General features: G+C 43.5%; 1 protein-coding gene across 1 annotated transcript in view; it reads right to left on the bottom strand.

The window, feature by feature from the left end:
* Positions 1-25,363, bottom strand: part of stab1 (stabilin 1) — a 102,464-nt gene that overhangs the window by 17,012 nt on the left and 60,089 nt on the right. The window contains exons 38-57 of the mRNA XM_037679029.1: positions 24,771-24,966; positions 22,733-22,828; positions 22,609-22,654; positions 19,929-20,011; positions 19,732-19,857; positions 18,237-18,310; positions 17,823-17,894; positions 17,181-17,297; positions 16,616-16,663; positions 16,345-16,425; positions 16,078-16,224; positions 12,711-12,845; positions 12,578-12,637; positions 10,977-11,153; positions 10,061-10,150; positions 9,763-9,909; positions 4,627-4,683; positions 4,393-4,561; positions 4,181-4,330; positions 403-504 (exon numbers count right to left, since the gene is read on the bottom strand). Of these exons, the coding sequence (XP_037534957.1) occupies positions 403-504; positions 4,181-4,330; positions 4,393-4,561; positions 4,627-4,683; positions 9,763-9,909; positions 10,061-10,150; positions 10,977-11,153; positions 12,578-12,637; positions 12,711-12,845; positions 16,078-16,224; positions 16,345-16,425; positions 16,616-16,663; positions 17,181-17,297; positions 17,823-17,894; positions 18,237-18,310; positions 19,732-19,857; positions 19,929-20,011; positions 22,609-22,654; positions 22,733-22,828; positions 24,771-24,966 (2,173 nt within the window). The remainder of the gene's footprint in view (positions 1-402; positions 505-4,180; positions 4,331-4,392; positions 4,562-4,626; positions 4,684-9,762; positions 9,910-10,060; positions 10,151-10,976; positions 11,154-12,577; positions 12,638-12,710; positions 12,846-16,077; positions 16,225-16,344; positions 16,426-16,615; positions 16,664-17,180; positions 17,298-17,822; positions 17,895-18,236; positions 18,311-19,731; positions 19,858-19,928; positions 20,012-22,608; positions 22,655-22,732; positions 22,829-24,770; positions 24,967-25,363) is intronic.

Raw genomic sequence — 25,363 nt, 5'->3', positions numbered from 1 at the left:
GTTTCTGTGGTTCCGTCGGCTGTTTCTGTGGTTCCGTCGGCTGTTTCTGTGGTTCCGTCAGCTGTTTCTGTGGTTCCGTCAGCTGTTGATGGGGACAGTTCTTGATGAGGTATCAGAGATGACGGCGGTCAGTTTCGGCTGATGTTCTGCTCTGTAAAATAAAAACTGGAACTTTCCTTCAACCTTTCTGAGGAACTCTGGTTTTGATGAGTTTATGGTTTTTCTCACACACTTGGTGTCAAACAGGAACTCCTGAGGAGCTCAGACTGACATGGATGAGGATTTTACACCAAGTCCTGATTACAGTCGTGTTCGAGTCTTTATCAAAACAAGGCAGAAGCCCATGAGCCTACACAGTGTGTACAGAAATCGTTTTGGATCATGCTCCAGAGGAAAACTCACCGATCTTGTTGTGGCAGCGATCTCCCTCCCAGCCGGGCTTGCAGACACACTGTCCGGTCCCGTCGATGCCGTCGTCACAGCTTCCCATCATGCAGCTGCAGGCTGACAAACAAACACAACTTCACAAACTGATCCAGCAGAAAACGGAGCAGGAGACTTCCTGCAGCTTGGTTCTCTGAACTGTTCAGCCCGTTGAGGTTCTGTGGTGTAAAACCACTTTCTCCTAATGTAAAACTCAGTTTGGATGTTCGCAGAGATCGCTACGATGTGATTTCTGCACTGAAGAAACATTTCCTGGGTGAAAAGCCCGAGGAGACATTTCAGAGAAAACCGTGCAGCTGAAAGGACCACGCTGTTTGATGTTTTTAACGGGGTTAGCAGAGCTACCGAGTAAAACCAGCGGACAGGTTCAGAGCTACGAACGAACCCGGCTGTGCGATGGTGCACAGCGTTGCTATGGTGACGAAGGGCCGCGGGGGACGAGATCCCCGGGTGAGATCAGGTTTTTTGGAGGATTGTTAAAAGGTCACCAAAAGAGCAAACTTACACTGAAGATGGCGGCTAACGGCTGAATCTTAACTGGATCGTTTGATTTATTTGTCCCCCCCCCGAGTGTTCTTAATACTTAAATACCTGATTATTATGGGGCTTTAGAAGTGTGCCATTTATTTGCTTTGGCCATAAAATGGTGGAGTGCCACCTGCAGGAGGAGGGACGTGTAAGAGTTTTCACTTTTACTTATTATTTGTTACTTATTAGTCTAAAGTGAAATTAACTCCAGACACTGGTAGCAGAGCTTCGGTTAGACAAAGCAGACGTCAATGTTCCCTCTAACCTGCGCACCTGTGCACTGCTCGCACGTTCTCTGCGCACAAGAAAGTCTTTGCTGCGCAGTAGCGAACTGGCCACAAGGCCGGATTAATCACAGGTGAACTTTCATTCCAGCCAATCAGCGTCTTCTAGAGGTTTGGCGCTGACATCCGAAGAAGCTAAGTAGCTACAAGCAACCATGGCTTCTAGCGTTTCCAAGCTTTACACTGCATATTTCATCGCATACCAAGGAATAATATTTGGCGTTGTGGATTTATCACAGAAGTTTACGGTCGTACGACGTCAAACAAAGGCGGTAAGTAAGCTAATCCCACGACTTGTGGCCGTTTTTATCATGCTAAGTGTTAGCAAACAGTAGTGCTCGGTGTAAATCTGGATGGTCAAAGGAAAAGTTTACAAGACAGTGGTGAGACCAGCTATGTTGTTTGGTCTGGAGACAGAGACATGGACAAAAAGACAGGAGACAGAACTGTAAGTGGCAGAAGTGAAGATGTTGAGGTTCTTCTTAGGAGAGACAAGGATGGAGAAGATCAGGAATGAGATCATCAGAGGTACAGCACAGGTTGAACAACTGGGAGATAAAGTTACAGAGGACACACTGAGATGGTTTGGACATGTCCAGAGGAGGGACAGTGGTTTGGACATGTCCAGAGGAGGGACAGTGGTTTGGACATGTCCAGAGGAGGGACAGTGGGTATATTGGTAGAAGGATGTTAGAAATGCAGCTGCAGGAAAAAGACAAAGAGGAGATACATGGATGCAGTTGGAGAGGACATGGAGGTAGTTGGAGTGAGGACAGAGTGAGATGGAGGAGGAGGACTTGCTGTGGATGCTGTGGAGGCCTCTGAAGAGGGAAAAGCCAAAAGAAGAAGGTTGTGTCATGTAAAATTTATTCTTACATAGTGAATTTCACTGAGAGTTCTTGCCCTGTGCTGATCTGCAGCATGAAAACATCCACTGCAGGAACTACTTTAAATTAGCTACTTGGATTTTTTTTCTGTCTTCTTTGCCTTAATGTTGGTCGATAAGAAATAAATGCCTCACTAAATGCTTCAGGTAACACCACTTCACTACCTCCACATTACAGCTATCTTTGTTTGTTCGAGTTTAGCTCACCCTGGGTTACATTTCCTCGTGGGTGGAGCGAGCTTACCGTTCACATAAAATATTTGATAACGTTCGTACAGAAACGATTCCTGAAAGTTGTTCATACTGTGTTAATGCTACATGTTTGTCTCTTGGCCTTAAAACTGGGTAAGGTTACAGTAGAACTAGCCCATTACTGGAGTTTTTATCAGGTATTTTAAGCTGCTAATAAACATTATGGATGATGATCATATTGCTTTATGCTAGACCGTTGCTAAGAAGGAGTGATTATTATTGTTTCATAATGGCTAGTGAATTTTTCCCGTAAAACTTAACTTGGGTGCTTCTTAGACTGTGACTAGGATGCGTGAGAGAAGCGGCGCATGCTCTATTCACACAAGGAGAGCTGTTGGTCAGGCAGGTCTTGTTGTGCCATTAACTCTAAAATAGTTATTGAATCAAGTGTTAACTTGTGTAGGTAAAACTAGATGTTAAAACAACCTGTTAAAATACACCAGAATGTAGGAAATGGCATCTACTTCATTCAAAATTTTCTGGGGGAGGACACCCAGACCCCCAACCATTGTGTCCCCCCACATTACAAATATGCTTCTGACACCAATGGCCACTGTGTTGCTAACCATCTTCCAAAGCAGGACCCTCAACAAACTACTCATCTCATGAACAACAAGATTGTCTCTTTCATTTGAAGTGGTTCAAATCACTTCTATTAAAAGTAAACTAATGGAAACTGCTGCTGTAATTTGATTCTTTTAACAAGCCATGTAACTTGCTATGATCCCAGGTTTTGAACAGGTGTGATACTGGTGTGTGACCACAGCGTGCACATCTGATGTGGTCCTCAGTGCGCTCAGGGAGCTTGTGTGTTTGCCCAGACACATGAAAAATTAGAGGGAACATTGGCAGACATGAAAACTAATTAATTACCTGAAGTGCCGTTATGCTCTGGTCTGGTTAGTTTTCATCATGGTGGTCATAGCTGGTATTTTGGCCTCGGTACCAGTGTAGAGCCAACACTGGACTCTCATTTGGCTGAGATCGACCACGTCCTAAATCAGCTAACAACTGCTGGTGCTAAAATCTCACTGTCAAAGTGCCAGTGGTGCAGAACCAAGGTGGACTACGTTGGCCTCCTAGTAGGTCCGGACGGAGTACAACCACAATTGACTCGCACCCAAGGTCTAGACAACCTCAAAGTCCCCACCAATCTCAAAGAACTACAGAGTTTTCTGGGAGTGTGTAATTACTCACGCCAGTTCATAGAGCATTATGCGGACCTCGCAAAGCCACTGACTGAACTCTTAAAGAAAGACGTCCCATTTGTCTGGACTGATACACAGCAGCAGGCAATGAACGCTCTTAAAGACAGGCTCAAGTTAGCCCCATGTCTAGTCTACCCAGACTACAACAAAGAGTTCTACTTGGAAGTGGGCTTCTCAACTCACTGCATGAGTGCAGGTCTGTACCAAATACACGACAAAGACAAGCGTGTTGTGGCCTACGCCAGCAAAACAATGGCAGGCCCTGAATTACGGTATTCAGACTGTAAGAAGGCTCTACTGACCACCGTGTGGGCAGTGAAACATTTCTCCTGCTATATTGGTGGACAGAGGATTATTGTTGAAACACAACACCAGCCTGTAACGTTTCTGCAAAATGGCTGTCTTGCGCCACCATTGGTCATTCCAGTGTTTCAGTGACTTGTTCAGCTCAGAGCAGAGGATATCCGTCCTCCTCATCTTTATTCCCTGAACATAAAAACTCTTCTGATTTTAGTTTAGACCAACGTTTTCTTTGGATTCTGAGTTTGTGATTTCAGGTGTGGTTGTTTCTGGCGTACCTGTGCAGTTGGCCCCGTAGTAACCGCTGACGCAGAGCTCACACGACTTTCCTTTGAATCCTTTGTGGCACTTGCAGACTCCTGAGCCTGTAACACCATCGTCACAGTCCCCGTGGCTGCCGCAGGGGTCCACAACACCCCCCGGACACACTGAAACGCAACAAGGAATGTTTAAATCAAGACAATTCAGGAGGAAACATTACGTTTCTCACCTTGGCAGTCCCTGCCGTAGTGGTTTTTGCAGCATTTCTGGATCCAGGAAGGAAACTGACAAACTCTCTTGCAGCCCATCCGGCTGAAACGATCATCCAGGTCATCATACCAATGGGCGTAGACGTTTCTGTACCTTGTGTGATGCCTGAAACAACGAGTTATCCTCCCCTGAAACAATATGAAATGTTTCCCTTTAGTGTGTTCAAACAACGTGTTGATGTTTTGGTTCTTACCATGTTCGAGTGTCCGAAGGAGCAGGATGGAGGGATGAGGCAGCTTCCACAGAGTCCCTGAAACATTTAAATTTAAGTCCCTCAGTTTCATTTATTTAACATTTGTTTTCAGGATTTCACAGAGCTGCATTTAGAAATGTTCGCTCGACTCCCGTCTCTCACAGCAAATCAGTCCTTCTTGTTTAAAGAAAGATAATTTACTACAATAACGGTAAAAAAGTAAACACTCCAGCTTTTAAGGGTCAACTTGTCAGGGCCTAATTAAATGATCTGGTCCTTCACGAGTCTTTAATGTCAGTGGTGACGTTAGAGAAGCAGCTGTTGCTGCCCATCAATCTGGAAAGGGTCAAAGGTCATTTATAAAACAGGAATCTGTTCTACAGAAAGAAAGATTATTAACAAGTGGTAAACATGTCACACAGCTGACAATCCACACAGGAGATTCACCCTGAAGGTCAGACCATGCAGTGAACTCCATCTCAGACTCTACAGGCCTCAGTCAAAGGTCAAAGGTCATGGCCTCTCCTGTCTAAAAACAAGATGGCAGCACCACTTAGGTTTGGAAAGTTTAATTTGAAGGAACCGTAAGACTTCTGGACCAGAACCAGACCAGAGGACAGATGTTTACCCAGAATGCACTGCAGCAAACAGCTCCTCCAGCTGTCAGCACGGGAGTGGAGGGCTGATGATCTGGGCTCCTGTCAGTCACTGAGTGGACCAGGAACTCCCCTGTAGACCAAAGGGTTCTGGAGTCCAACAGCTGAAGCTTGGACCAAACTGGGTCCAACAGAACCATGATCCTAACCACAGCAGCTGAATCAGATTATCCAGTTTTAAAACATCCTAAAGACCAGATTATTTTTTTAATATGTCCTAAAATGTAAGACCTTAGTACTGGAAGAGGAATGCATTGTCTCCTTAATTCTACTGGGTATTTCTTCCTCCACTCATCAACACTGTTTTCAACTCTTCTGGTCAGGGACTCAAGATCATAAACCCAATTCTGACTTTGGTAACAAAACCTTGCAGAGACTTTGTTAAAATTAAAAGATATTACTTTAAGTAGCATCTCAGTGGGCTGAAACTGTTGCCAAAAGGGCTGAACAATATTAGGAAAACTTGCAATCTGCAAATTATTGTTTATTTACTGATGACAATATTAAGTAAGTAAGTAAGTAAACTTTATTTATATAGCACTTATCATAGATACAATCACAAAGTGCTGTACAACAATAAAAAATAAAAGCTTAAAATGAAATAAAATAATAACAACTCATTAATAAAAACAGTAAAAACAGCTGAAAAAAAACAGTAAAACATTTAACTAAAAGCTTGACGAAATAAAAATGTCTTAAGCTGCGTTTTAAAAGAATCAACAGAGTCGTTCACACGGAGAGACAGTGGCAGGGCATTCCACAGGCGGGGGGCTACGGCCTGAAAGGACAGGTCACCCCGAGTTTTAAACCGGGTCTTAGGAACCTTAAGAAGGTTCAGCGCTGAAGACCGAAGGGTGCGGGCTGGAGAATAAGGAAACAACATTTCAGTAATGTATTGGGGGGCCTGTCCATTTAAAGCTCTAAAAGTCAAAACTAAGATTTTAAAATTAATTCTAAATTCAACAGGCAGCCAATGAAGAGAAGATAAAACTGGTGTAATGTGAGCCCTTCTGTTCGTTCCTGTTAAAAGCCTCGCAGCAGAGTTCTGGACCAACTGGAGACGAGCGACGGCAGTTTTGTTAAAACAAGTAAAAAGGGAATTACAATAATCTAAACGAGAAGAAATAAAAGCATGAATAATCATCTCCAGGTCAGATCTGGATAACATTGCCCTCAGTTTAGAAATGTTTCTCAGATGATAAAAGCAGTTTTTTACCAGAAGCTTTGAATGTTTGTCCAAAGACATGGACTGGTCGAACATAACACCGAGGTTTCTGAGGTTCGGCTGAGAAGAGGAGCCCAGAGAACCGAGGTGTTGTTTAATCCAAGGAACTTTCTGTTCAGGGGCAATGATCAGGGTTTCCGTCTTGTTAGAATTCAACTGAAGGCAGTTGTTAGCTAACCACGCCTTAATATGTGAAACACAGTTTACTAATTCAGCTAACTTATGTAATTCTGAGTCATAAAAGGAACAGTACAGTTGAATATCATCAGCATAGAGATGGTAAGACACATTTCTGAAGCTACTGATAATCTTTCCCAGGGGGGTGATGTACAGAAGGAACAGAATAGGACCCAACACTGAACCCTGAGGAACACCATTCAGTAACGGAGTGGTCTTAGACTGTATGTTATTAACAAACATTGAAAAGGTTCTGTTGCTCAGATAAGAAGAAAACCACTTAAGAACAGTTCCAGAAAATCCCATCTCATGTTGCAGTCGATGTATCATTATTTTGTGGTCGACTGTGTCAAAAGCTGATGACAGATCCAATAAAATCAAAACACTGCTCTGACCAGAGTCTGCAGCCATCAATATGTCATTGGAGACTCTTAATAAGGCAGTTTCAGTGGAGTGCATCTTGCGGAAACCAGATTGAAACTTATCAAGAATATTATTATTTTGCAAGAAAGTAGTCATCTGCCCAGCCACTAACTTCTCAAGAATTTTGGTGAGAAAAGGTATTTTTGATATTGGCCTGTAGTTGCAGAGCTCAGTGGGGTCCAAGTTGGGCTTTTTCAAGATCGGATTTAAAATTGTTTGTTTCAAAAAACTTGGAACTGACCCGGTTGAGAGAGAAATGTTAATTAATTCTGCCACATGGGGGCTGACAATATCAGACACCTTTAAAAACAGTGATGTGGGTACAACATCTAGCATGCAGGAAGAAGGTTTGATCTTTTTTAGAACAACCTTCACATCCTCTAAAGTGACAGGTGAAAATGAAGACCAGGGGCTCACTGTAGGGACAGAACTGGGGGTGACACCAAGAGCTGATTTAACACTTGCCCTGATGTTGTCAACCTTTTCCACAAAATAGTTTAAAAATCTATTGCAGTCATCTAATGTGAATACAGGCACCAGAGGGAGTGAAGGTGAAATCATATTATTAATGGTATCAAACAAGACTTTTGGATTTTTCTTGTTCATACTCACAAGATTAGAAAAATATGCAGACCTGGCCTGTTTAATCATATCATTTAGAGTTGAGATCAGCTCCTTTAAGTGTAGTCTGTGGACTTCAAGTTTTGTAGATTTCCACAGACGCTCTACCTTACGACATGATCTTCTGAACAACACAATTTCCTCATTTCTCCAAGGACAAGAGTTTTTACGAGAGGATATTTTGTGCTTTACAGGAGCAACCTTATCTAAGACAGACAGGCAGTGACTATTAAAAGACTCCACAAAGGAATCAGCATCACTGCAACTAGCGAAACAACTGGACTCAAAAGATTCTGAGAATTTCTCAACAGCAGATTGATTGATAATTCGCCTTTGAGAAATCACTTTATGAGGACAACTGTTGAGGTTAAAAGACAAATTAAAATAGACACAGCAGTGGTCGGTGACAGGAACATCCACCACACTCAGCTGGTCAATGATGAGACCAAAAGAGAAGACAAGGTCCAAAGTATGGCCCTTCTTATGTGTAGGCCCAGAAACATGCTGTTTGAAATGAAACGCCTCTGTGAGTGACAGTAACTCTGATGCTGCATTGGAGGATGAGTCATCAATATGAATATTAAAATCACCAAGAATTAAAATTTTCTCAAGCTTGATAACAGAAGATAAAAATTCAGAAAAATCCTCTAAAAACGCACGGGCAGGACCAGGAGGTCTGTAAATTAAAACACAATAAAATGAGTCAAAATTCCCAACCTTAGTCATCTGTAGTTCAAAAGAGCTGAAAGAATCTGGCTTCATGAGCCTGCAGGAAAAGCAGTCCTGATAGATGAGCGCAAGTCCGCCTCCTCGCCTGGCAACCCGCGGGGTCCCAAACACGGAACAGTTTGGAGGACACAGTTCATTCAGATGAATAAATTCCTGCTCCCGTTGCCAAGTCTCTGTCAAAAACATTAAGCCCAGACTTTCTTCATTGAACAAATCCCCAAGGATAAAAGCTTTATTCGCTATGGAGCGAGCATTCAACAGGGCGATCCGTGTTGGTTTTACGCGCACAGCTGCAGGTGCGCTCTGGGCTACCGGACATCGCAGCGGCAAACTAGGTCCGTCCATATACCTCTCCTGGCAGGAGACGGTTCGAAGGAACCGGTCACGCAGTGTGGGGAGCCGGGCTTGACGAGTTGGGAAGATCCGATCAGCATGCCACAGTGCCGGTGACGCACAGAACGGGGAAGGCGCACAGGACAGGGCCGGTTCGGAGATTGGTACCGGCCGGAGGCAGCGCTCATTTCCAGCAGAGCTGGATCCGCTCAGCCATGACGTTTTCCCTCGCTGTTTCCTCGTCCTGGCCTGGACGCCAGCTCTAGATCCCCGCTTCCTTCTCCGGCCTCGTTGCTTTGCCAGCAGCAGGTATTCGGGTGATGACGTGGCGCATTCAAAACGTAGAGGGAAAAACTCCGCATACCTGGTCCAGGTAACGCAGACATCCTCCATATAATATTTTATGGAAAATAACGTGTGCCGATCATATTGATATTGATTAACAGCCAAAGTAAAGTTGTTTGATAGGCTAGATAAAGCAAAATATAATACTAAACAAATCACAAGAATGTGAGACAGATGAGAGGGAACAGAAGTCCAGCCGTACACAGGCGCCATCTTGAATGACAACTGCGATCAACCTAAATTTTCCTGATTTCCTCTTCTGTCATAATAGTCTAAACCAGGTGTGGGCATCAAGGCCCGTGAGCTTGTTGAATCAGCAGAACATGGACAATGGTACTTTAAAGTTAACGATTGGTTTTAATGTAGTCCAAGCAGTTCGTCTTGATAATATTGTACTCACTGATATTGCGATAAGTGCGTGATATATTGTGAAGCCCCAGTTGGCAACACAATGGCGATTATGAGTTTCCAAAGTGTCCGGAAAGAAAAAAATTGTTGCATTTTTCTTACACTTTTGTGTCCAACAGTTGCAGCCCGGTGAGATACAACCTTTAAGGAGCCAAACAGCCGTTTCAGTGTTAGTATTGGACTGAGTGTTGAGGCAGTGTCTGTTTCAGGATTACTGACGGAGGTGGTTTTGTTCTCGATGCTGTCGCAGAACGCTCCCAGTCCGGGCGGCTCCAGCAGCTGGTCGATGCCATACGCCAGGCCCTCTTTGAAGGACATGAAGCGCTCCTCCAGCCTGGCTGCGTCTTCGTTAATCAATACTGATCCCTAAACACACAAACACGTCGTTTACACAACAACACAATAAAACAGGTCCACGGTTCAGTGCAGAATATTAGTCACAGCAGCTGACTGACGTGACCGCAGCAGCATTCAGCAGCATTCAGAGCCTCATGAACGGCCGTATAGTTTTTTTTACCACCAGCGTCTTGTCGCAGCTCAGCTTGATGGTTGATCCGTGCATGGTCCGATACTTCGTGGTTTGCCTCGGCTGACCGACCCCCGTCAGCTGCACACAAACACAAAAACATCCGTTCATCTTTTACAAGTCAGTACCTTATCTGTTTGTTTCCTACAAACCTACTCCTGAATCCAACAATGTTCAGTCAGGTCATCTGGATGGTTTCTTTTTTTTTTTTTTTTGTGCTGAGACGTTTCGCCCTCCATCCGAAGGGCTTCATCAGTCTGAGGAAACGCCAAACAAAACTGATTCTCCACCAACAGCTTACTCCAAAGTGGGAAAAAAATCAGTTCTGTTGGTGCTAAGATGGTCTCAGGGGCACTCCCTCTCCTCTGGTGCCCGCCCTCTCCCTCAACAGTCGTATCAAACTGGTTCAAAACACGTCCGCGCTCAATAATCCAGGTATAAAATCCAACAATGTTCAGTCAGGTCACCTGGACAGTTTCTTTTTTTTTCCTCTACTCCATAATCCTCAGCTTTAAACTGATATCTGACTAAAATATAATTAAAAGACATTGAGTGGTTTAGGGAAACTGCAGTAACGTCCTAAAATGAAGGCAGCCTTTCTTAAAGGAGAGCGGGTCGAATCATTAAACTGTGAGTCTGTGTGATCCCAACTTTCCCTCTCCCTTTGTTCCTTCGTCTCTTTAACCTTCCTTTATCAGCCTCTGTCAAAAAGCTTGATTGTCCCTTTGTGCAGCTCCTGATTGGATCCTCAGATACTGGACTTTATTCACCTGCCATGGAACTGCAGAGCTTTTAGTGCGCTTCATTTCCTTCCTCCCACCACACCATGTTCCATGTTTGCTGATATTTTCAGAAATGCAACCTGTCTAAAGATGTTTTGATAATAACTTGGCCTTCAGCTTCTCACCCTGAAACTGCGAATGATGTGAGCTTTGACGGTAGCAGCGAGCTGGTCCTGGTTGTCGGGGCTGGAGAGCCAGCGCAGCCTTTCAGCTGGCAGGGAGTCGAGGGCCTTGTCAGTGGGCCAGAAGATGGTGAAGGGCTGGTGGATGGACAGCTGGAGCAGTGGCAGTACACCTGCATCCTGCACAGAGAGAGGACACGTTACAGGTTGATCGTATTCTTTGTGTTATTTCTCACAAACTTTGTGTTTGTGCTTTAGTTTTAGAGCACGAAACAAACAGCGACTGAGTCAAGCGCTAAAATTGCACGGACAGAAGTGACTGATTTTCAAAGTAACACCATGCAGACTAACGAATGCAAATAGGAAAAAATAATCAAAATAAAACTTTATTCTTTCTAAGCGGCCCAGTACCAAATTATTAATTTAAATGATTGTTTTCATCTTTAAATCACTTCCTGGTCTGCTGCCTTCATACATCTCCTCCTACATGTCTCTGTGTGAGTGCAGCTACAGCGTGCGCTCTCAGGACATCATTACCTGCAGTGTTCCCTCAGTGAGGACTGAACTAGACAAAAGGACCTTCTCCTACTCCGCTCCTGTTTCCTGGAATATCTTGTAAAAACATCTGAAGCTCCTGACCTTGACCTCTCTAAGTGGCTTTAAGAATCTGTTGGACTCCTGGCAGGGACCAACGCAGACATGTTCCTGTTTTTAGTATTTTATTTATTTATTTTATTTTTATTTATTTTATTTTAGTATTTCACATGGGCACCAGTGACCCCGCGACCCAAAAAGGAAGAAGCGGGTAAAGACAATGGATGGATGGACGGATGAAAAATAAAGATCCAAGGCCCAGTACTGGTCCCCGGCCCAGTGATTGGGGACCTCTGGTTTTCAAGACGAGTGTTTTGCTGACCCCTTCTCAGTCTGTAGGAGCTGCAAGAGCTGGGAGCAACTGTACACACAGCAGGCACAATGGAGGAGCCAGGGGGTGGCCAATGGTGGCCTTGGCCCCCACTGATTAATTTTCAGCCACCCTAATCATTTGAGGAAGCTAAACTTTGAAGCAAAATACAAACTAGAAAGCATAGTTTCCTCAAATGATAGGCGTGGTCTGTTTACAAATATACAGGGTGGCAGCCATCTTGAATTTTGGCAATCCAATTTTCAAAAGAAAACTTTCGTACGCCTAGATGCAGCCACGCACCAAAACGGAAGTCAGTACCTCGCCTGTTTTTCAAGTTATCCTCACAACTTGCATGGGCGGACAGATGGGCAGAATTTCCAATTCCTCATTTGCTCCGTGACGGGGAACAAAGGACGATGATTACATGTTCTCGAGGTCAGCGTGATGTCAAACCGACATTTTGGTTGGGGGTAAATCCCGTTGTGTTGTGGAAAACTGATAGACAAGTGCAGTAGATTGTTTTGTTTTCCCCCAAACCAACATGTCAGCCTCCTTGTGCAGCGTGTTCACGTGACCAAGTACCCAGCTGTCCGACTTCAGAGAATTTCTATGCTAAGGAAAAATGGGAGTGTTGCAGCAGGAGGACAAAAAGCACCAAATACGCAGCTTTTTGTGTTTTTGTTTTGTTTTTTCTTACCTCAATGAGTTTATAGAAGCGTCTGTAGCCGTAAAAGGTGGCTGCTGTGCTGAAGTTCATCTAAAAACAGAGACACAGGCGTCATCGCTTGTTCAGATTTCATATTGATCAATTTCAAATAAACTCATCAAACCGTTTTAGAGTCGATCTGCAGTTTGTCCTGCAGCTTGTAGGGCGTCAGCAGGGTGTCAATGTGGTGAATAACCCCGTTACTGGTGGTGTAATCACTCTTCACGATCCTCGATATGTTGTTGATCCAGACAGAACCCTGCAGAGATAAGGAACAGGTGGGACCGACTGGTTTCTTTAGCTTCAAGGGGAAACGATGAAGAACAGCTGCAGATGTTTAATGAGAAGGCCTTCATTGTGATGGCACATAATTTATACCATGAAATTTATTCAAAGGCTGCCACTGAAACAAATGCTCAGAGACGGAAAAAAAAGGGCAGAAACAGCCACAAGAAACAGTTGAAACATTCCTTCATTAACAACAAAGTCCATGCTCAATAATCCAGGTATACAATCCAACATTTTTCAGGATTGTATACCTGGATTATTGAGCATGGACTTTGTTGTTTTCAACCAGTTTGACACGACTGTCAACAAGGAAGAGGGCCGGCAATGGAGGAGGGGCCGTACCAAAGACACCATCTTAGCACCAACAAAACTGGTTTGTTCCACTTTGGAGTAAGCTGTTTGGGGGAAGAATCAGTTTTGTGTTGTGTGTTTCCTTGACTGATGAAGCCTTCTGGATGGAAGGTGAAACATTTCAGCACAAAAAAAAAAAGAAACTGTCCAGATGACCTGACTGAAAAATGTTGGATTCCTTCATTAAAACTGAGATTAATACTTAAATGAGCTACAATGGCACTTAGGATGGTGAATTTAAAAGCCTAACTGGTGAAAACAGTTTTTCAGTCTGTCCTGATGCTGCTCAATAATCCAGGTAGATAAATCTAACCAGGTTCACTCAGGTCCTCTGGACAGAATCTTTGTTGAAACGTTTCGTCTTTTATCCAAAAGACTTCTTCAGTCTGAGCTGCAACAAACATAAGGATCCTGCATACTCCATCCGAAACGCCGGAATCGTCTCTCATTGTCGTCGTTGCGTGACAAAAATTTAAAAATTTTGTTTGCAGCGTAGCTCCGCCCCTTCTTGACACAAGGTCTTGACCGAACTTATTTTCACAGACGTAGGCACCAAGTGTCGTGTGATTGGTCAGAAGTTTGTGGGTGTGTTCTTCAATGTTGAAATGCGCTCAGACATTCAGCTGTCTGACTCTTCAAACATATTAAATTGAGTCAAAAGGCCCAAAACTCCTGGATGAAGATCGTGCTGCTGGAAAGTGTGGCGCTCTCTTCACGACAGGTTTGTGGCCAAACGGTGGATGCAGGGGTGGAGTAGAGACTCTGGTGGGAAGAAACCTGAACGGTGACATATACTGTAGGGGGAGGGGTTTCCAGGGAACTCTGCGTCTGTGTCTCATGGGCGATGAAATGTGTGTACTAAAACAAACGTCCCACAACCACGTGACCGCAAGCCGACTGATCAGCTGCGGATGGAGTGTCGGGCCCTTCAGTCTTACGAGCAGCACCTTCTCATAGTGGATCAACCAGTTTGCTGGTTGGGAGTTTGTTGCAGCACCTCAGACTGAAGAAGCCTTTTTTTTTTAAATAAAAGACGAAACGTTGCAACAAGAAGAACCTGTCCTGAGGACCTGACTCAACCTTGTTAGCGTTTCAGTCTCTTTGTTCTTGACTTTAAGGTGTTATATTTCCTTCCCGAGGGCAACGGATACGAGCCATCCTTGAGGGTGTTTTTATTTGAGGACAGCTGCTGATTTTAATCACCTTCTGCAGGGCTGACCTGTCAGCCTCTGACCAACCTGCACACCACACTGCTGAGCAGAATGCTAACTAAAAATGTATGCTAGCACTCTCCCCGTGTGGCTCAGTAGAAAAAGACAAGCAATCATCCTTAGAAGGAGCTGAGGACACTCAGGAGAACAACGTGATAAACCTCCATAGGGAGGCGCCCTAATCAAGAGACCAAACCACCTCAGCTGACTCTTATCAACGAGGAGCAGCAGCTCTACTCACAGCTGCCCGGATGACGAAGCACCTAAGGCTGAGACCCCCCCCCCCCACACACACACACACACACACACACACACACTGCGAAGGAAGCTCGTTTCAGCTAGAGCCACCAGTTTAGTCGGGGGTCTCCTGTGATGAGGAGTCACCACCAAGAGGGAAGAAGGTAAGACATATTTTCATTACTTTGTCCTAGTGTAAATTTAAGGAAATTAATAAAACAGCTATAGAACGACATCAAGCAGATCAGGAGAATACCAATTTGAGTTTTGTGTTTCTAAAGTATGTAACCAAGGTCATAATTATAACATTCTGAGAGGACTTCCCCTTTTTAATCACACTATAAGGTTTTTATTTTAAATTTTATTTTTGATTTTTCACTTTTGCTTATCGAAGCAAACTGGATTAATTTTTTCCATTTTTCCCCATCGGGACGTACGGAATTGATATTTTTTACTTTTCGCCCATCGGAGAATATGAATTAATAATTTTTGCTCAATGGAGCTTGGATTAACCTTTCAACTGGATTATCAACCTTGCGCACGCCAAGCACCAACTACCAGGGATTTCCTTCAAGTCAGAACTGGACTCTATCTGTTTTTTCAAATGAATGAATGTATGATTACCGTTGCTGAATTGTTGCTGTTCCCTGCAAAACATATTAAACACAAAGCCTGAGAAATTAAAGTTCTGGATCATTATCTCCATCGTCTCATGTTCATGGACCCAAGGTGCCTGGTTCAACCCTAATTTTAAAAGAGGAGGTTTTTAATGGTTTTCTCAGCTGTGAGTTAATTAAAACAATACCCTTGAGTCCTGGACTCTAAAACTAACCAGACCAGTAACAACTGCAATCTGCACAAAGGTGGGCGACCGTTAATGTGAGTTTCCTTGCAGACAACGCTCTAATCCCGGCTACTAGATCGCGTGGACTGCGGGGTGAGAACAGGGTGTGGCTCACCGATGGAGGTCGTTAGCAGTCTGGGTGAATCACCTTGACATACAGTCTAAGCAGGACTCGTTTCAAGTTACTCTGGGTAATACTCAAGTTCCATAAATGGTCCATTTTTACCCTTTTTTTGGCTGATTTTTATTGTTGTCATCTGTTGTTGCAGTTTTTTACATCGTTATTGTACAGACTACAAGTAATCTATAACCCCTCTTGTGAAAATAAAACAAACTAAAAGTCTAGCCCTCTCAATCTTGTGTTTGATGCAACTTTTCAAGGAAAACAGATGATTCATCTTGATTCTTACTTTAAACGTCTACGCTACAAAGACCTTTTAATATTGAACAAGAATGGAGCCTTAAACCCAAATCAGCAGATTTTAGATTATTTTCAGCTAAAGTTTAAGGAACAAAGGAGGTTTTACTGAAGCTGACCACAGCATGTGTCAGCGTCTTACCTGCTGCAGGCTGAAGTCCAGCGTGTATCCCGACACAGAGACGGCCCGTTTGGTGGTTTTGAGATCACTTAGTTTCAGAATCTCACAGGAAACGATGTGGTAACGAGCCAGATGCTCGATATGACCCAACCTCTTCCACTCATCCACCTGAAGCCACACGAGGAAACAATCATCATTAGGGATCCCTTAACGAGCGAGCAGAAACAGTCCCATGCAGGACCCAAAACGTGACACTTTTGATCATCAACATGCAGAAGATGTTCTCACGGTAGACTGTTTGTTGGTTTCCTCGAGCGGTACGAAGAGAGTGTACGGTCCGTCACCGTAAAGACCAAGAGATTCTGTTTTCTACAAGAAAAACAAAACGCGGACTTCAGCCTGATGAACGTGTCCAGAAGTTAAACACCACAATGAGCTGTTTGTGGTTTCACTTCTACACCTCAGATCTTTCTAGCGCTGTGGACTGCTTGTTGTTTCTGAATGTCCTGTTTGTCAATGTTTATATTAATAAAACAGATCGTCAGCGGCTGGGACTCACAGATAACATCTGCCGAAAGAAGGAGTTCTCCGACTGACGGTACACCTCCTGCAAGACAGAAAACAGCGTCCTGTGAGGAGGGAGGAGTTCAGCAGTGGGAGGTCAGAGGTCATGTCAAGTCAAATTTATTTATAAAGCATATTTAAAACAGCAGCTCTTACCAAAGTGCTTAACAATAAGATCAAGGCAGTAAAAAAAAAATAAAAAAATGTTGTAATTAAAAGCATCAAAAACAAAAACACAAAAACAATGCAACGATGAAATCTTAAATTAAATCACACTGTGTTAAACGTCAGAAACAGGTGTGTTTTAAAGAGAGATTTAAAAACAGGAAGTGAAGTGGCCTGTCTAACGTTGGGGGCAGATTGTTCCAGAGTTTAGGGCCCACGACTGAAAAAGCCCGATCTCCTTTGAGCTTCAACCAAAAGCAGCTGTTCAGATGATCTCAGTGCCCGAAAAGGAACATCTGGTTGAAGTAGGTCAGAGGTCATGAGGGTGTGAGGCCATTTATGCATTTAAAGGTCAACGGGAGAATTTTAAAATCAACTGAGATCATGTGACTCACATTGTTGGTGTTTCCTCTGCAATCAAAGCCGTCGCCCACGTGGCCCCTGAGGCAGGTGCAGTTCCTCTGACCCTGATCGAACCCACAGGTAGCATATTTACTGCAGCCGCCGTTGTTCTGCACAAACACACAACATGCACAATAAACTAGTGCACACGAGAGGAGACACAACTTTTAATGATCGATCATCAACACGAGCAGCGTCCAGGAGAAGGTTTCCTCTTTCGCTTCAAGGCTGGGCTAACTGTCTTTGTGCATGCAGTGAGGAGCTTGTCTTCAGCTAGAGGGACCATTACAGACTGTAGTTTAATTTGAAGCACTCTGCTTGAACAGGAAGTGATCCTTTCTGAAAATCAGTCCTACTTGATCAATTATAACTCCTCTATCCAAGGAAGAAAAATACTTTAGGATCAGCTAATCAGTAAAAGAAAATCTTTTTGGGGGTTCCTGGGCTTCTTTCCTATACCCTGCTTGAAAAATGTAATTTTCTTTTTACTTAGCCATGTCTAATGTAAAAAAAAAAAAAACATTCGCACATAAAAATGTAGCAAACTGACTTAATTCTGTTAATTTTCCTTCAGATTTCCAGAGTTTAAGTTTCATAAAGTTACAGACGGGACAGAGCAGGCGACTCAGACGTACGGTTCTGCAGGGGTTGACGGGAAAACAGAACCTTCCTGTTCCTCGAAAGCCCATCCTGCACACGCAGGCAGTCTGCACACGACAAGACAGAAAGAGACAAGTCAATTATTCTGGTGAAGGACAAGTTCAGCTAAAGGTGCAAAAACTTCGGCACAGTTTGTGCTCTCCTGCTGACACGTTTGCGGTTGCACGTTTTTTGGGGTCAGCTAAACTCCAGCGCCCCTTTTTGATGGACCAGTTAATTCTGGCACCTCCTCACGTTGATCTAAAACTTAGCAAGTTTGAACAGATGCAGCCAAGGGATTCAGAAACCACAGAACTGACACACCAGAAGAAAGAAAACTGTAAACCTTAAGAGAAACTGACAGTTTTACTCAGAACTGGGACACGCTTTGGTCCAGAAGTGGTTCTTACGGTATTCGGGCCGGTTCTGATGCACTCTGCTGCGCTGTGGCAGCCTCCGTTGTTGACCAGACAGCCGTCGGTTTCTGTGAACAGACGAGTGGAGGTTAAACCTAACAAAGTTTATTCAGACAGCTGTTGGATTGACCCAGGTCCTGTTGGAGTCGGAACATCAGCTGCAGGACTCGTAGCTCGACGACATCCTTCACGACTCCACCCGCAGGCTTCGTACAGGTAAAGTTTCATACGAAGCAGCTCTGCATAAAGTTTGTTTAAAACGTTTTTCTTTATCAATATTTTCCCCAAAGAAAAACATGAAGACCTTTTTAAATTCCTTGAAAAACTCTGAAAGCTGTTTCAGCTACTGCCTCTGTTTTTGTCTTTAAAGGTGACTCTTAGACTTTACTTAGCTTTCGGTTACTTTTAGGTACGTAGCTTTTAGCTGATTTTAGCAAACGTTTTGTTAGCTTGAACTTTTAGCTAAACTTTTAATCTTGTAGCTAGCCTTATGCTACTTTAGCTTTGCACTGACCTTTTGGTACTTATCATTTTGATAGTTTTTGCCATTTGTTTGCTACCTATAGCTAACTTTTTCATATTTTTTAGCCTTTTTTTCTTTTAGCTAGACTTGTGTTACTTTGAGCTTTAAAACAAGTTTTTTCTTATATAATTTAACATTTTACTAGCATTTTATCTTTTTGCTATAGTTAGCTTTTGGGGGAGTGGTGGCGCAGAGGCTAGAGGAGGCGAGCCTGTAATCAGAAGGTCGCTGGTTCGACTCCCTGGACTGACAACATCACAATGTGGATGGGAAAAGAGAAACACCCACACATGCCTTCGTCCTCATTTGCCCCACTTTGGACCCTTGAGCAAGGCCCTTAACCCCCACCATCTGCTCCCCGGGCGCCATACACAACAGCTTCCTGCTCCACACAGAGGGCTGTGGTAGCTCCGTGTCTGTGGTTGAGTCAGGAAGGACATCCGGTGTAAAAACAGTCACCAAGTCTTCATGCGAGTTACTTCGCTGTGGCGATCCCTGAAGGAGCAGCCGAAAGAAAAAAAAAAAGAAGCTATATTTAGCTTTTATCTAGCCTTTTGCTACTTTTAGCTAATCTTGTGCTACAATAGCTTTTTGCTATCATTTATACTAGTTTTAATTTGTAGCTAGGCATTTAGCTTTTTGCTACTTTTAGTTTGTAGCTAATACTTCTCACTCGCCATAATTTTTCTGCTTTTAGCTACTGTTGTGTTCCTTTTAGCTTTACCAAGTCAGTTTTTGCTGCATCAGCAATTTCAGCTGTCATTTAGCGCTCACTCTGCATTTTTGCAGAAAAAGTCTAGTTCTTGATTTAACCTCAGTAGATGTAACTAAATTATTAAGAACCAGATTCATACATCTTTTGCACTGCACTCAGTTCGGTGACAAACTGAGGCATGTTTCGAAGCTTTAAAAGACAAACGTTCAGATATTTAGGACTTATTGGCATCAGGAAGCGTTTAACTTTACCCAGGCAGACGACTCCATCTCCAGTGTACCCTGGTTTACAGGCGCAGGTCCTCTCTCCACCTGAGACCTTCGTACACACAGCAAACTCTGAACATCCACCGTTAGATTTGCTGCACAAATCCACCTCTGGGAACCAGAGAAGAGGTCAAAGGTCAGCGTCTGATGGGTTTCATGACATGTTGAATGTTTGTTTTTACCTTTGCAGAAGGTTCCATTTCCCTCATATCCAGCGACACAAACACAAGCAGCACCAGCTGATCCCTGAGGACCTGAAAGACAGCTACAGCAGGAGAGAAACTCTTAATAAGAGGTGTACATGAAGATAATAAGAAATGTGAGCCTGATCCCGTCTCCTGGGGTCACCGCTAACCCTGGATTTCAACTGGACCCTCATAAATTCATCTTTGTCCTTCAGCTGACAACATATTTGACTACATTTCATGTAAAAGTAGTTAACATTCACAATTCTAGTCTTTTATTACCTTTAACATTCTTTTAATGTGCAGAGTTTAAATATCTGTAGCTGGTTTGTCTGAAACAGAGCTCAGTGTTTTAATTAAATTACTTTTATGAAAAATGGTAAAAACGGTCACATGAAACAAACAACTGACCTTTCTGATGATAGGGACATTTACAGGCAGCGTTGTATGCAATATGTACAAGCTAATATGCTTCTTCGGAAGTTCTCTATGTGCTCAGTATCTGTTAAAACTGCACTCTTTAAAGCATATTGTACTCCAATGTATACTGCCCACCTGTGGCGGCATTACAGAAAAAGCAGGATGCATAAACTTCAAGTGGCGTACAATGATGGCATGAGGACGCTGCTTAAGGTGCCGCGATGGAGTAGTGCCAGTCAGATGTTTGTAAATGCCAACGTACCAACTTGCGCTGCTGTGCTTTGAAACCTTATGTACAGATGTGTGTGTAGGCTAACAGACTCTGTAAATAGCATCATTTATACTCTGACCAACCCCGTACAAAGCTCGGTTCGGTTCTCTTCTAGTCTGTGGAATCACTGGCGCCTTAGTTTATATGGCAATGGATGAACATTCTATTTTTAATTGTGTTTTGATGGTGTTATCTTTTTTTTGTGCATGTTTTTGTTTACTAGTATGGACCATGTGTGTCTGAAATAAAGTTTTTGATTTGATTGAAACAAGCGGATAGGTTTGCAGAAATGCTTAGTTTGTTTTATCATTATCAGCAACTGAATGTCTTCTGAGTTGAAATATTAAAACAGATTTATAGGCTGGCCAAGAACACTATAAAGTCACAATAGAAGGGGGTCTATGACTGTTCCTTGGGGTATACCACAACTTATCTGTTCAGATAGTGTAAGTACATTAAGAGGTAAAATAAAATTATTTGTTTTACTATAAAGTTCTTTAAAACCAGACTGAAACCTGTTAAACACTGACATATAATAAGAATATCCACGATGTAAAGACGGTTTTCTTTAGGACTTTACACAACATTTACCTTTAAAAGGATTTACCTGTCTAAATAAAGGTTGAATGAATAAACCAATTAAAAAGAAAACTGGATTTTAGTCTGAAGTCGTTTATGAAAAAAGGTCCATTTGTAGGTATGAGACAATCCCGCATCACGGCCGGTGTGTGTTTGTGGTGTGCGTCGTGTGAAAGGACTCCCTTGAATTACTGCGTTTCTCATCGGCTCCAGATATTTTCCTCTGAAGTTCCTCTTTCACATTTTTGATGGGATGGAATCAACGTGTTTTTTCTTGCAGCTCATGTGATGAAAATGTCGCTCCAGTTCCAACAAGCTTTAAAAGCATGTTTGAGTTCACAGCACTCAAAGGAAAAAACACTAAAATATAATGTTTTTTTTAATTATTGACTTTTAGGACAATCTGATGTTGAGAACGTGGTTTTTGAGACCCTGAACAAGGCACTTAATGCCTGTCATGTCCAATACAAAACAAAGAAACGTTTTATTTTTGATTCCCCATTTATCTAATGTTTTTCCCATCTAGTTTGAGAAATGGGGATTATTTACTTTGCATGATAGTTCCAGATTATATGGTTTAGTTTTTAATGAACTAATAATGAATACAGGTAGCTGATGTAAAGTCAATCAGGTTTTTTGGGTTTTCAAGGTTAAACGAGAAGAGAGTAACTTTTCCAAGACTAAAGTTGCTATAACTTCCTTAATTCTTCAGCAATCCAGACAGTCTTGGTGTCAGTCTTATATCAAGCTCGATCCACTGAATATGTCAAACGAACAAATCATGGACCGTCTCATACTAATCAAATCTGATTTAGTTCCAAAATGAACAACGAGTTGTTAAAAACATTTTTAATTTGCAGGACTTCACTGGACGCATGTTGCTTCTCTACAAGGAAAGATTGAATCTTTTCTGTACCCAGTGAGTTTTGAGTCTGGATGTGGACTCTCGGGGTCTGTCTAACCTCATCCACTCAGTCTCGGCAGAACCTCCAACATGTCTGACAGATGAGATGTGGCTTCGGGTCATCAGCTGTCAGTTCTCTTCCCCATCTGCAGCCTGGAGTTTTAGTTTCTGTCTCTTGTGTTTTCCCTCCACTGAGTCTCCTGTGCTTCCTTGTTGTTTCCTGTTGTGGGCGTGTCTCGTTCCCCCAGGGCACTGATCTCACCTGAACACCTGTCGTCATTAACTGACTGCAGCTCAAGTCTGAAGGTGGGTTGTGTTTCTCTACCTTTAACTGCTTAACAGTCGTTACCACCTGATTCAGATCATTCCTCTCATGCCAAATTCAAATCCTTACCAGAAAATTCAAGTTTAATTTTCTTGGCTTCAGAGTCATGAAGTTTTTACAAAACAAGCTCAGCTTTTGTAATAAAAACCAGGTGAACGCACGAGGATGTAGGACTTACTTGGCGTTTTCATCGCACACACCTCCACAGGCGTCATCCTTGATTTCTGAAACGCACAGATTTGTTGTGGAAACGTGTCAGAAGAACATACGAAGTACCTTCACAGGTTATGTTTGCGTCTCACCTGTAGAGCAGGAAGCTCCTTTCCATCCTTTGTAACACGCACACCGGCCACTTCCGGTCAGACCGTCGTCACACTTCCCGTGATCACACGCACACTCTGCAACACAGAAACTTAGTCTGAAGTCCAAACAGGCGATGAGCTGTTAGCAGACACAGGTTAATGAACAGCAACAGGACGTGTTTCCATTAGGTTTTATAAATAAATTCTGATTAACAGACACAGCAGGGTTAAACTGGGCTCTAAATCCAACAGAGTATTTAATAAACAGTGCGCTACAAACTTCTTCTCTTATAGTTTGACCAACAATCAGCTGCAGCTGTTTGTTTCCAACACAAAAAGATAAGAAACAAAGTCTGCACAATGAGTTCCTCTTATTTGGTGAATGTGTCCTTCAGCCGAAGTGACTGAAAACAACGGTGACGTTCACAGGAGAGCCGTTTGGGATGAAGAAGTCTGACGGTTTCCATGCGTTGCTCCTTCCTCAGGGGTCGCCGCAGCGACTAACTCGCACCAAGAGTTGGCTTCTTTTTTTTTTTACGCCGGATGCCCTTCCTGATGCAACCACAGACCACCGAGCTACCACAGCCCTCTGTGTGGAGCAGAGAGCTGCCATCAGGGGTGGGAGCAGCTGGGGGTTTACAGGCCTTGCTCAAGGGCCCAGAGTGGGCAGGTGGAGGCAGGTGTGGGCGCTTCACCTGACATGTTGAACACAGTGGACGTACAGTTTGATATGGACCAGACCTGCAGGGTGAACTCTGAAAGTCGCCGCGCTTCACGTAAAGAACGGTGTTGACAGATGTGACGTTTTACAAAACAGCAAATATAACGTTTTATTCAGACAAATTTATTTCACGAGTTCTTTACGTAATGCTGCTTTTTCCAGTTAAAATAAAAAAGAGACAGCTGTCTTACTCGTCGTCTCTTCTGCTGGATTATCAGCAGAATCACTCTGATAAAGCCGTCTCTGAAACTCTAGGCTTGTCCAGTTCTGCCATTTTTATTTACCTCCACGGACTACAGCCAGCCTAATGTCGTGTCTAAAGAAAGGTCTACGTGGCTTTCAGCAGATTCAGCCAAGGGTTTCGTTAACATTTGGCACTTTGCCACTGTTCCAGCTCTCCTCGGCTCCGCACGACACTGCACCAGTTAATGGCCTCCCCACTGCCGGTACCACCCAACTCAGCCCGGTTCATGGGACCACCTTGTTCATGATTCTGTTTTTGTTGGTTTCTACGTTTTTGGTGTCCTGTTATGTAATCTGTTGCTGTGTGCTTGTTCTGTTTGTCCCTGTACAGCACTTTGGTGTGCTTTGTCACTGTTTAAAGTGCTATATAAATAAATTAGTATGGTATGATTCCAAGCTAACTGCGCCGAGGGGCCAATTCTGATGTAAGCAGACAGCAGCCGTTGATTGGTCAGCAGAGCTACGTCACTGAGTGACCCGCCCAGCAAAACTGCAAACTACATCAGAACGTCCACTTCCCCGTCGTGTTGACGGACGGCGCCACAAGAGTTGAGCACATTTACAAAAAGATCAGAGATCAAGGACCACAATGGATGGAGTGGCTCAGACACAATGACCTGTTATGATCCCGCCCACAGAGCGGGGAATCAGGTCACTGAGGCAAATCACCTCCACCTGAGAAGAACCATATTCTAATATTGTGTAAGTTGTTCGGTGCCAGGAGGGCTGTGATCAGGTAAATATTGAGGAAACTAAACGGCAACTGGCCAAAAGAATGGAAGATCAACATCATCAGGCCAGGACTCTGAGGTCTAAACTCATCTCCAGGCCAGCGGTCACTCTTTCAGGGATGAAGACGTTCACATCCTGGATAGAGAGGAACGATGGTTTGACAGAGGAGTGAAGGAGGCCATCTTTGTGAGGAGAACACATCCATCATTAAACAGGGGCAGAGCCTCTGTGTCCAACTGTCCCCCTCTTATTGCTAGTATCACTCAGCCCTCTGTGAATAACAAGCAGCCATCAGGTGCTAATGATCAATTGTTAGTGTGTGTGTGTGTGTGTGTTGCTCACTGGAGGAGCAGTTGACTCCGTAGCGTCCCGGCTCACAATCCTCACAGGCGGTGCCGTGGAAACCCTCGTAGCAACGGCACTCTCCGTTGCCGTGGTTACCGTCCTGACACGCCCCGTGGTTGGAGCACCAGCTGCCGACGTCTCCGGGGCATTTGAAGCACTCGTGGCCGTAGAAACCAGGGCAGCAGGAGTGGTCCTGCGGGGACAGACGCGTCGGCGTTACGATCGCTAACGAACCCTTTGTTTCAGGCGATCATTCGCGCTGGAAACGTTCTGTTTCACGTTTAATTTTTACGGCCGTCACAGAGAAAACCTGGATTATTATTATTACCGGGTACAGAGCTGATTCTTACGCTGCTACTAAAGTTACGCAGTTTAACCACTTTCATAAACAGAGTCCAGTTTACCACTGGTTTTGTTTGTCTCACTTGTAAATGAGTCTTTGAGGCTCAATGTGATTTATCTGTTTAAATAAAGGTTGAATGAAAAGTAAACAATAAAAATATTCTTGTTTAATGGATTCTTAAAAAAAAGTGTAACAACAGTAGTTCTAAAACTGCAGCAAACATAAGAAATTAACTAATTGAGCAAAC

The sequence above is a fragment of the Nematolebias whitei genome, chromosome 7 (assembly GCF_014905685.2).
Source record: "Nematolebias whitei isolate Nwh7 chromosome 7, NemWhi1, whole genome shotgun sequence".
NCBI lineage: Eukaryota > Metazoa > Chordata > Actinopteri > Cyprinodontiformes > Rivulidae > Nematolebias > Nematolebias whitei.
This window is presented reverse-complemented; position numbering and strand designations above follow the sequence as displayed.